At 39.6% G+C, this 11,427-nt stretch overlaps 1 protein-coding gene across 2 annotated transcripts; it reads left to right on the top strand.

Annotated features, from left to right (window-relative positions):
• The first annotated feature begins 87 nt into the window (after positions 1-87).
• Positions 88-11,122, top strand: ulk1a (unc-51 like autophagy activating kinase 1a). Of its 2 annotated transcripts, none has more exons than XM_049762535.2 (27): positions 88-597; positions 671-763; positions 1,105-1,146; positions 2,165-2,197; positions 2,286-2,322; positions 3,424-3,597; positions 3,689-3,762; positions 3,844-3,945; positions 4,727-4,785; positions 5,517-5,599; positions 5,781-5,831; positions 5,919-6,007; positions 6,094-6,250; positions 6,338-6,398; positions 6,864-6,956; positions 7,084-7,200; positions 7,283-7,410; positions 7,528-7,628; positions 7,764-7,870; positions 7,986-8,101; positions 8,246-8,371; positions 9,078-9,232; positions 9,366-9,538; positions 9,628-9,746; positions 9,893-10,050; positions 10,141-10,276; positions 10,385-11,122. In XM_049762535.2, the coding sequence occupies exons 1-27, from the start codon at positions 508-510 to the stop codon at positions 10,441-10,443; spliced, it is 2,733 nt and encodes a 910-aa protein (XP_049618492.1). In that variant the 5' UTR covers positions 88-507; the 3' UTR covers positions 10,444-11,122. The 2 variants fall into 2 exon arrangements, with proteins under 2 accessions (XP_049618492.1, XP_049618491.1); XM_049762534.2 differs by having other exon boundaries at positions 89-597; positions 9,363-9,538.
• The last annotated feature ends 305 nt before the right edge of the window (positions 11,123-11,427 follow it).

The following is an 11,427-nucleotide window of genomic DNA, read 5'->3' as shown; positions in this document are numbered from 1 at the left end:
TTAGCAGTTAGTTGTCGATATTAGTGAGACACTAATTTACAAGGTGTCATTGAAGGCAACTCCGCCAAACAGCTGTTGCTGGTGCGCATGCTCATTGGTAACATGAGTGACAGCGATAAAAGGTGAGGAGGACGCCAAACAAGTAAATATATGATATCTGGCTGAATACTGACGGTTCACTTTATTAACACGTCTCTTTAGTTTTGTCAACTGTATCATTCGGAGGAAATCGTTTGTAATATTAAAAGAAAAATATCGGGTTACATATCTTTGTTTACATCCTGTAGCACGTGTTTTAACTTTTTTTTTGTCAAGTGACAGCAACGTTTTTCGTTCGTCGTCGACATGGTCTTCAATAATAATGCTAACGCTGTGTGAGGATTCTACATTTGGACTTTAAAATGGGATTCACCGCGTCCAGCCAAGGTTTTGTGGCGCTGCGTGTGTGCTTGCCTCGGTAAGTCAACTTCCCAAGCCAGCCTGGATAGGACAAGCACAAGGGACCTCATGGAGACTGTTGGGAAGTTTGAGTTCAGCAGGAAAGACCTGATTGGTCACGGTGCCTTTGCGGTTGTGTTCAAAGGACGACATAAGGAGGTAACTGATGTCAGTGAGTTTCGACATTTATCTGATTGAACATCGTATCTAATACGTTGTTTTGTTTGTCCAGAAACATGAGTGGGAAGTGGCTGTCAAGTGCATCAATAAGAAAAACTTGGCTAAATCCCATTCTCTACTTGGGAAAGAAATCAAAATATTAAAGGTAACTAAGAATAGTGTATTGTGTGTCCGGAGATTCTTTCGCCTTCTAAAATGCAAAATAAGAGAACTGTGAATCTCAAAACAATTGATATAAGGTCTGAGCAACATCTGGAGATGCCAAAGAACGTGCATCATCTTGCTTATTGTGTCAATGACATCACCTTCGATGTTCTTTGAAGAAAATCTTGCTGAGAGTGATAATAACAATTCCATTTGGTTTCATATCCATTTAGAAATCACACTTGTACTACAACTGCTTGATTATAACAAACCCAAGACAATGAACCGTTGTCGTTGTTTTTTAATCAGTTTCATGTTGTCTTTGGGTGTTTTTACCTCCAGGAACTCAAGGATGAAAATATAGTCAGACTACTAGACTATCAGGTGGGTTTGATTTTATTTTCCACATTAAAAAAACACATACGTTTTTACCATTTTATGCCATCATAGTTTGATGAAATATTGAGAGCCACTGTACAAACAACTGTATATTGTCTAGTTCCTTTTGAAAGCTTTCAGGCATGTAGAAGTTGAATACTGCGTTTTTACTTTAATACTAATAATACTAATAGATATTATTTAAAGCAAGCCCCAGCTCCGAAAAGGTTATAAATAAAATAATGGATTATTGAAGTTATTATTATTTGCATTTAGTAGTTTGTGTCAATGAATAGCTGCCTGCCTCGCTGTCACCTGCCAGACAACCACAAAGCTGTGACCTAATCTCTTATTTGTGGCAGATGGACAGTTAAACAATGGGTTCTAAAGCATCAGCTTGCACCAGATGCACAATCGCATGTCTTAAGCTTTTACACTTCGAGTGAGGCTGCAACACACTTTTTAAGAAGTCAATCACCAGGTATTAAATTGATCTACGAGTTTAATAATTTAAGACTTAATTTAAGACATCGTTTAATTTCGCTGGATTTTCCATTTAGCTTTGTGTTGGTGTCACAAATGACAAAGTAAAGGTACTCCCCCCTCCCCCCCCCCCCCCCACACACACACACACACACACACGCACACGCACACGCACACGCGCACACGCACACGCACACGCACACACACACACACACACACACACACACACACACACACTTCACCTACCCTCCATGTTAGCAAGACTGACACCTTATACTTGTAACCCTTGCACTTTGCTCCATCTCACAATTTCACCTCACGTGTGACTTTTTCAGTGTCACTGAACAGAAGTGGTAATGGGTTTGCAGGACACGGGGAGGGGGTGAGTGTGTGTGGGTTAATGGGTTCAGACACCTGTCGGTCCAAAACTGTTAACGTGGTCTCTGTACTGCTTGCATTGTTGGTGAATGAATTGTTGGTGTAAGTACTAAATAAAAGCTGTAAAATCAATAATCATTTTTGTATTTGTTTTCATCCACAGGAAATAGGTGGCTCTGTGTATCTCGTCATGGAGGTATGTATAAATGTGGTCAAAGAAAATACATTACCTGATATGGCTGCATTATTACATTATTTTACTACAACATCTCTTGTCTTTACAGTATTGCAATGGAGGTGACCTGGCCGAGTACCTTCAATGTAAGTATCCTCATGCAGCTCCTATCATACCTTGCACTTAAACCCCCAAATTTGCCTTGTAATAAGGTAATTTGAGTAGAAACCCTAACTGGCCATTAATTATTTATAGATTCTTATTCATGCCGTAGCTTTGTCATGTGCCACGTGATTTCCACCACATTTAAATTCTGCGAATGACCAATGAACATTACTTACTAAAATGGTGCCCTTCATCAGGTTTCAAAGATATATGTACATTGACACTGCTGAGTTGATTTTTCATTTATTAAATTTATCCAGTCAGTTTGAACGCTAATTTAAAGTGCTAGTGTAATTCTGTCAGCGTCTCCTGTTTTGTAGACTTGACTGTTTTGTGTCCCTGCTAGGGGGCATTGCCAGCTATTTGCGGCCTGCTTACAGAGTACCCATGTGACCTCACCCATCTGTCACACACTTATCCTAGTCCTCTGGTGGAAAAACACTGCTGCCAAATTCTCTTCCACAAAGTGTAATGTTCATGTGATGATCGGAGTTCTGTCTCAATGTTGCAATCATCCTGGTATCTGCCGTTGTATATGTAAACAAACTTATGAAATGAATATTGTCAGGTGTGTGATACTTTCTAAGAGTCTGAGTCACTAGAACACTTCTCAGAACAGGTCACACTGCCATCTCCTGCCATCCGATAACTCGATTATTAGAATAGTTGTTGATTAATTTGATAATTGATTTGTTGTTAGTTAAGCACTTAAATTTGACAGCTCTAGTGGAAAGTTTTGAAATTAATTGTCTTGGTCTCTTTTTATCCCACAGACTTGGCATTTGAATAATGTGTGTGTCTAGACTTTTCACATCCAGTATATACATAAATATATGTGTGCGTGCGCGTGCGTGTGTTATATGTGTATATTGATAATAGGTAATTCATCAGTACTCGAAGGTGCTAGAAAAGCTTGGTCTTTGATCTAGAAAGTGCTTGATGAGCTTCAATTGGACTGGACGTTTATAAATGCTTCTAAATATATTTCCAGACTTTCCGTACACATGATGGAATGCTGTTTAATTGTAATGCATTCCGCTGTCTCGGTCATTTATGTAAATGTTCCTTACTCTTACCCACAGCTAAGGGGACGTTAAGCGAAGATACAATCCGAGTTTTCTTACAGCAGATTGCTCAGGCCATGAAGGTTCTACAGAGCAAAGGCATCCTGCACAGAGACCTGAAACCCCAGAACATCTTGCTCTGCCACCCGAAGGGCAGGAGGTCCAGTTCCATTAACACGAGCGTTAAGATAGGTAAAAACTCAACAGAGATGTATAGTAGAAGAAAATGCTTCATACTGTCTAGCTGCATTTGTTTAATGTTTTTTTTCTTGGTCTCTCACAGCTGATTTTGGCTTTGCGCGTTATCTTCAGACAAACACTATGGCAGCAACACTGTGTGGCTCACCCATGTACATGGTGAGTTGTTAGGCCCTTTGCTTTGTGTCCTGTGCCCAAGTGTTGTAATGGCAATGAGATACTCAGTGTTTCTTGACACAGGCCCCCGAGGTTATCATGTCCCACAGTTATGATGCCAAAGCTGATCTGTGGAGCATAGGCACCATTATCTACCAATGCCTAACTGGGAAGGCACCATTTCATGTGAGTAACACCAGCAAAAATCATACTCGACGTGACGTGGGCTTGTGCAAGCATGTTAATGTGAGTCTCTTGTGTATGTTTTGAAACAGCATTTGCTGGAGTCTGTTGCAAAACACCTCATAAATGTGGTTTGAGCAACGCACTGTTCCTAGAAAGAATGTTCTTGTAATTGTTAATTCAAAACATGGTTCAAAACAGAAATGTGATATATCACATGCCAGCTGCCTGGCACCCACCTTGGTCCCCAGTATAAAGTGAAAAAAACTGAATGCATATTCATAATGGCCCTTGTTTACATGGACGGGCACGCACAAGTGGTTGTGAGTTTCGAGGAAATGTTGTTACACAACCCTATTTGTGGATTGCTTCCCCTTTTTTTATGATCAGAAGGACGGCAATGGCTTTTTGTTTGATTGTCACACACTAACCTCCCTGGTTTATAAAGATTATTTTTCCAGGGAAGTGTTTCTTTTTGGCAGATCAGCAAAGCTACAAACAGTGATAACGCTATCTAACAACAGGGGCGATGTTTATTTATCAAGCAGCATCAAACATGAGTTTCTTCAAGTGACTTATCATACATAAGTACTTAATGTGTCGACTACTACATGTCACATGGTAATGTTTAAATCAAACTTTTTATTCACACACAACACAGATAAATGTTGCAGTGAGAGGCTCTTGAGAAATTTAGCAAGTATGGAGTTTTACATGTGACCATGATTCTGAGTGCTTGTGTGTTTGAATGATGTCTTGTTAATGCAGTTTTATTATTGTATAGGCAAACACACCACAGGAGCTGCGCCTCTTCTATGAATGCAACAGGACCCTTGTACCAAGGTTGGTGCACCTTTTGGACCTAACACAATATCAACTGTACATGCAAACATACATAAAAACAACCGCATGAGGTGTTTAAAAAATATTTTAAAAGAACTCTACAGAGCTGTCTCGTTGAGCACAAATTCAGCTTTTTTGGCCATGTCATCCTTGACTTTACTTTGTGTTAGAAGGCAAGGTTGGTTGTTTTCTTGGCGCATTCTATATATAACCTACTTGGAGCTGCCAGCAAGTGCACTGCTATCATTTTCCATGTGACCCACAAAGCGCCGCCTGCATAAACACGCACGCACGCGCAGCCTGCAAAGACTATAGCTAGGATTTTGTCTTGAAACTATAAATTAGCAAGAAAATGACACATTTTACAGCTCGCGTTTAAAAAAAAAAACAAAAAAAACGTGACCTTTAACACACAAGTGCACACATTGTGAACACACTGTTGCATAAAATACTGTAACTCAATAAGGCTCTGGAAAGGCACACATCACTCCTTGAATAAACAGAATGCGACCGTTCGACGAGTTAGTCAATGAATTCACCTATTCCCTCTGGCCTTGCTTTCTTTTTTAATAGTAATGCAACACATAGAGAAGCTCTAAATTAGTCTTATAATAATAATAATAATAATAAGTCTTATGCACCTGAACTCTGTTTTGTTATGTATACTATTTATGCCATAGTATATCACCATCTATGTTTGTATAAAAAGGAAATCTTTGTCTTTTCCTCAGCATCCCAAAGGAGACTTCAAGTAACCTCAGACAGCTCCTGTTGGGACTTCTTCAGAGAAACCACAAGGATAGGATCAGCTTTGGTAAACATCAGCCTTTTTAAAATATTGTGGTCTTTCATCATTATTTTATTTCAGGATGGTTATTTACAAGGGCTGAACAATACTCATTTTAAACCCACTGCCATTTGTTACAAAAACAAATCTCTTAATTTATATGCGATATGTCGTAGCTAAACGTGTCCTTTCCTATTTTCTTTTGCAGATGAGTTTTTCTATCATCCTTTCCTGGAGACTAGCTCAACCTCTAGAAAATGTATGTACGCTATGTCCTTTGGTTCAGTACATAATATCCACTACTGTTTTCACAAAATCTAAAGACAAGCACCCTCTTTTTGAACAGCCTCTCCAACATCGATGTGCTTCTATCCTAGTTCTGCCTCAGGGAGCTCTTCTAGCAGCTCCTCCACATCCCATCCAGCCTCTCCTCAGGTGGGTGTCTCTCATGTCCTTTTGAAAATTTAACTACCATGTATTTTGCAGAATTTGTTTTTTCAATTAAATCACTTTGTTCTTAGCTTTCCAATGAAGAGAAATATCGCCATCAGGCCAAATTGAAAAACTCTCCTGTGTCAGACACCGTTGTCTTCCACTCGAAAGAACTAACCAGAAGAAGAAGCAGGGACAGTTTGTCTTTTCCCGAAGACTATGTTATGGTACATCCTGAGTCTCCCGGTAAGAATTGCACTCATGCACCAACTCGCATAGCACACAATTCAGTTACAACTTACCATAGTGATGTATTATTTCACTGCATCGCAGGTGAGTACACGTGTGAGGAGGACAGTGCATCGCCCATTGAAAGTTGCCTGATATACACTGGGTGAGTTTGGAATATTATATTCAACTGACTTGCTGTGGGAATGTATATTGACTGTGAAGAGTTAGTAGGCCACATTGATTCAGCCATTCATTTTTGTGACGTTCAATACCACTTCTCTCAGACCAATACCAGTACTCTACTTGAGTTTTGACCAATACCGATACCAAGTATCGACACCAGTAGTACCCCCCCTCAAAAAAAAAAAGATGGATGATTATAAAAGACCTATATTTTCTTTAACATTGCATAATCAATATCATATATTTACAGAAATGGCATCTTAATGGACATCTGTCAGACATGTATGCCTTTGGTTACCGATAAAATAGGCACAAGAGGGTGGCCGACCATCCCTAATTTGTTTTATTTTGGGGACATATTAAACGATGAAACATGCAGAACAGAAATAATTCACAGCACTGAGATGCATTGAGGGATGGTAAAATACTTTTGATATCTTCTCAGGAGAAGCCCACCTAGAACAGAGAGAGATCTTGAATCAATTGGCAGGACATCTCCCTGCTCTCCTTTGCTTCAGTGTCACTCCAAGCCTCCTGGGTAAGACAGTCTGGGATAGGTTTTGTTAGCCTAAGACGGAATGAGTTATTCTTACTCGGCTGGTTCTGTCGTGTACTATATTATATATTTTACTGTTCTGTATTTTGGCACGTTTTCATCCATACAGGAAGCCTGCCGTGTCTGACCGCAGCCATTCAGAGCCTATTCCAGTCCCAACTCAGATCCATAACTACCGGCGAATGGAGCAGAATCTGCAACCTTCAGGCTCACAAGACTCCACCAGGTATAGAGACACTTCTATTTCTTATCTCTCTCTACACATAACTCACATGATTTTCTGTGTGACTGTTTCATACATCCTCCAGGGGCCGCCTCTGTTATGCTGGCTCGAGTGAATGTTCCTCACGACGCGGGTCTAATGATTCCTGTCCTGTCACATACTCCTCAAGTCCAACTAGAAGAGGGGCCCAGGCACCTCCGTCCTCGCCTCGTGGTACGAATAAATCCGATGTGTCACAGCCAAACTCAACAGATGATCAATTGACCATGATGTACAGAACAGTATACTGCATATAGGCATTGTAGCGGGATCCCATTTTCTGTCATTTAGTGGGAAGTACCCCAAGGACTTCAGATCAGACTCTACCTATTAGTACAAGAACTGGATGGCCCATGGAGTCCCCTGACAAGACGGAGAGTCCCAGCAACAAGGTTAGTCTCTCTCGCTCACATAATCATTCAGTTTATGCTGGGATGTTCTGTGTTTCCTGCTAGTATTTATTTGTTTGTTTGTTTGTTTGTTTGTTTGTTTGTTTGTTTGTTTGTTTTTGAAAACTTTTGTCGCAGGATAATTCATGCAGGACCATGTCAGACGCGCAGAGTCCAACTCTTGCAATAGCTTCCCGCACCAACCATGGCAATAAATCCTCTAACAAAAATGGGCAATTTAAAAGGTCAGAACAAGTTGCTATTGTTGTGGTGCCAATAGTAAGAAGAGTGAGATTGTTTGATTTTAATAAATCATTAAATGTTTGCTTCATTAACTTTCTGTGTATATTGAATATCCAGATCACAGAACATTGGCAGACTGTCTGGCATTTTGCTTAAAGCTGCATTTGGAGCTCAACTTCTTGAACCGAGAAGTAATGAAAGCCTCTGCTATGAAAAGACCATGGATATCGCAGGTAGTAGTTGCCTTAATTTTAATTCAACCAGAATTTTTTGTCGTTGTAGTATAGTCCAGGCACAGACCACAATAGTATGTCCAAGAATTACTTATTAGTGTGTGGCAGTTTTGTCCTTTACACTTGACATATTCGAACTTATAGCACCACCTACTGGCTGCCACGCAGTATGTGCTTCATCGGGGAGCTCACCAACTGCAGTCTTCTCCTTGGGTTCTCCTGCTATTGGAAACACTCCTCCTGACACTATGTTCCCAAGGATGCTGACAGGTAATTGATGAGTGAATGTAATTTGGCTTTTTGCCAAAATATTTGTATAATTTTCCCTATAGTTGGTTGGCCTCCAACAAGGTTAATCATCAAAACAAAGATGCCCAGAATAGAAATGATTGAAAAGGCTCATATCGTGAGCTAATAATGTAGGCAACAGTTTGGGTTACCTACAAAATATTCATAGAAATTAGTACCTAAATTGTGGTACTATTTTCAGTATAGGAATGGTCTTGGCATGTTGATATGCCTAAATTAACTAATGAATCAAAAGAAAACAACATTATAAAAATTTTAAAGTAAATTAATTAATCAGAATTTTCCCATGTTATGGAAAAAGACTCTTTGAATGGAGGAGTTAATAGGCCTTCTCCCCTTTTTTGTTTTTATTTCTTTATTATAGTGTGTTTTATTATTTCTATACGGCATTATATCTTTTTTTAACCACACACTATATAAAAAGCTAAGTATAATTTTGTTTTGGAGCTGGAATGGATTTATTCCATTATCATTTATTTCAATAGGAAACCTTACCTCAATTTACCACTGTTTACATATCATATTTGGAACTCAGTCACCATTAAACATAAAATACTAGCTCTTGATTGTAATGCATTTGTCCAAGTATTGTAAAGTGATCTGTTAACAAAAACTTTATTCCAATTACAAACTATTTGTCGCTTGAGCTGTCTACTTTTTAATGCAGGCTCACCCAACTGCATTACCACAGCCTTGTTGCTCAACAGTCCCCTTCGTTATCAAAGAAGCTGTAAAAGCAATGAGACTGAATCTATGGATGTTACTCCGCACTGCAGTTTGGCCTTTCATCCTCCTGAGCTCCCCGAAGATACATTGATGGAGGTATACATATCTTTGCTGAATATTTGGTCAGCAAGTTGTTTGACTGCGAGTTGTTATGTCACCGAGGTAACTGATCATGCAACTGAACTTTCTCTAGTCACAAACCTTTATGCATTTGATTATTCCACAGCAGGTCCATACAGATGCCCTGGGTGACCTCCAGTTCATATTGGCTTTTGTGCACTGTATCATGGAATTGGCTTCTTCGAAGGACCCGGTTCTGGATGCCATTAGCAGCCCCGAGGTTTCCTTTCTAGAACACAGTCTGTTGACAGACCAAATCAGCCTCTTAAGTCGAGACTGGAGGTCAGCACATTTATTTGACCATTTTCGTAATACACTGTTCTCCTGGCATTTAACTGAGCATGTCTTCTGGTGTCATGTTCTCCTTGTAGTTGTGCAGAACAGTTACTGTTGTATATGAAAGCAGTAGAGTCTTTGTCCGCGGCTCTGCATAATGCCAAAGAAAATATTCAGCAAGGTCGACTGCTTCCTTCATCCACAGTCAAACAAGGTGAAATGACCTTTGGTGTTGTGACAATCATTATATCTGTGTCAATAGCTTCCTTCATGTGTTCAACATAAAGTGATGTGAAACTATGTCATTGAGCCTGCTCATAATAATAATAAGTAATAATCTTGTGTTTTTCCTGAACTTAGTAATCAAGAAGTTGAATGAGTTGTACAAGAGCTGTATTGCATGCTGTCGCTCCATGAGCGATCGGCTGCAAACATTTTTGACGGACAAGCAGAAGCTAATGGATCGCTTCAATGGACTCACAGCAGAGAAGCTCATCTATTGCCACACTGTGCAGATGGTGAGATCCCCTCTCACTCCCACATGATGTGCAGCATGTACCGCTCATTTTGCATCACTGTTTCAGCCTTGTGTTTAAAATTGCTTTCAGGTACAATCTGCAGCTTTAGATGAGATGTTCCATTGTGATATAGAAGTAGTCCAGCGATACCATAAAGCTCTTCTGCTTCTGGAGGGTTTGTCCCGATTCGTCACGGAGGGAAAGGACAGTGACAGTATTGAACGATGTAAGTGCAAACAAGATCATATGTTTTCTTCATTGCAATGTTTCTTTTTCAGTAAGCCATTGATGCTGGGCCATATTGTTATTACAATGGAGTTATCTGTTTTCCCAGGCAAGCAGTGTATCGAACGACGCCTCTCTGCTCTGCAAACAGCAGTGCCAGTGTTGTAGTACTGCCTTCACAGAACCTGTGTTGTCATTCCTCATTCACCTCATTGCAATGTAGAGGATAGATTCTCCCATTGACATCCACGAGCACTTTTATTTTTCTCAAGCGAATGACCACTGGAGTGCCTGCTCCAAGCACACAGTCCAGCATCTAAAATCTTGACATGTGCACACAAGACTGGACTTTCTTGAATCTGATCTTGAAGTGAGACTTTCAAACAATGATTTGTTTGATGAGCCCGCTCATTACTTGTTACGTATATTTTGTTTATGTGTGTTTTGCACATAGATTTGCCTGATTGTAGGTCATACTTGAAACTAAAGTTATGATTTGGGGTGTTTACTCTAAAGTTAACTGACGGACAGGAGTGGAAAAATGCTGAATGACCAACTATTGTAATGGTGCCTTGTTCAAGTGGGGTTGTCACCTGATGTGTCTGATAACATGTAGAACAATTTTAATTGAAAATGAGAATGACACATTGTTACTTTTATTGTCATGCAAGTGGTAATGTTATGTTTAGATTTGGTGCATGGCACATATTTTTGTATGTGTACATTTTCATTAGACTTTGACTTTATAGATGTACGTACTGTGTAGAAAAACGCTTTGCTGATAAGTTAATGTAGTGGTGTATGATTCTTGTGCAAAAGAATAAAGACGCATTTGAGTTGTTTTATATCTCTACTGTTTTTAAATGGTGTGTCAGCTTCGTAAAAGCAAGTTGTTAAAGCTTGTAATCACTCTAAATTTGTAATGATGTACTGAGGGGAAACGCCAAACACAATTTTGATTCACTCACGTCACGTTTAATTAACATAATATACAATGTCATGGGCTCAAGCTCCCATCATTTGTTATCTCTCCGGTGTTTTGAATAATCAAATACGCCCGAATCCCATGCGTGATGCGATGGCAAACACAACAATTATTCGCTATTTATTAAAAAGAAATTTACCTTAAAATACGTACACAAAATGTTTATA

The sequence above is a fragment of the Syngnathus scovelli genome, chromosome 3 (genome assembly GCF_024217435.2).
Source record: "Syngnathus scovelli strain Florida chromosome 3, RoL_Ssco_1.2, whole genome shotgun sequence".
Taxonomy (NCBI): Eukaryota; Metazoa; Chordata; class Actinopteri; order Syngnathiformes; family Syngnathidae; genus Syngnathus; species Syngnathus scovelli.
Note: the sequence above shows the minus strand (reverse complement) of the source record. Positions and strands in the feature narration are given on the sequence as shown.

Excerpts from the sequence above, each read along its gene's own strand:
- ulk1a (XM_049762534.2), top strand. The coding sequence starts at position 508 with ATGGAGACTGTTGGGAAGTTTGAGTTCAGCAGGAAAGACCTGATTGGT. Across the intron at positions 2,323-3,423 it reads CCTGGCCGAGTACCTTCAAT|CTAAGGGGACGTTAAGCGAA; the intron begins GTAAGTATCCTC and ends TCTTACCCACAG. Across the intron at positions 8,102-8,245 it reads AAAGACCATGGATATCGCAG|CACCACCTACTGGCTGCCAC; the intron begins GTAGTAGTTGCC and ends TCGAACTTATAG.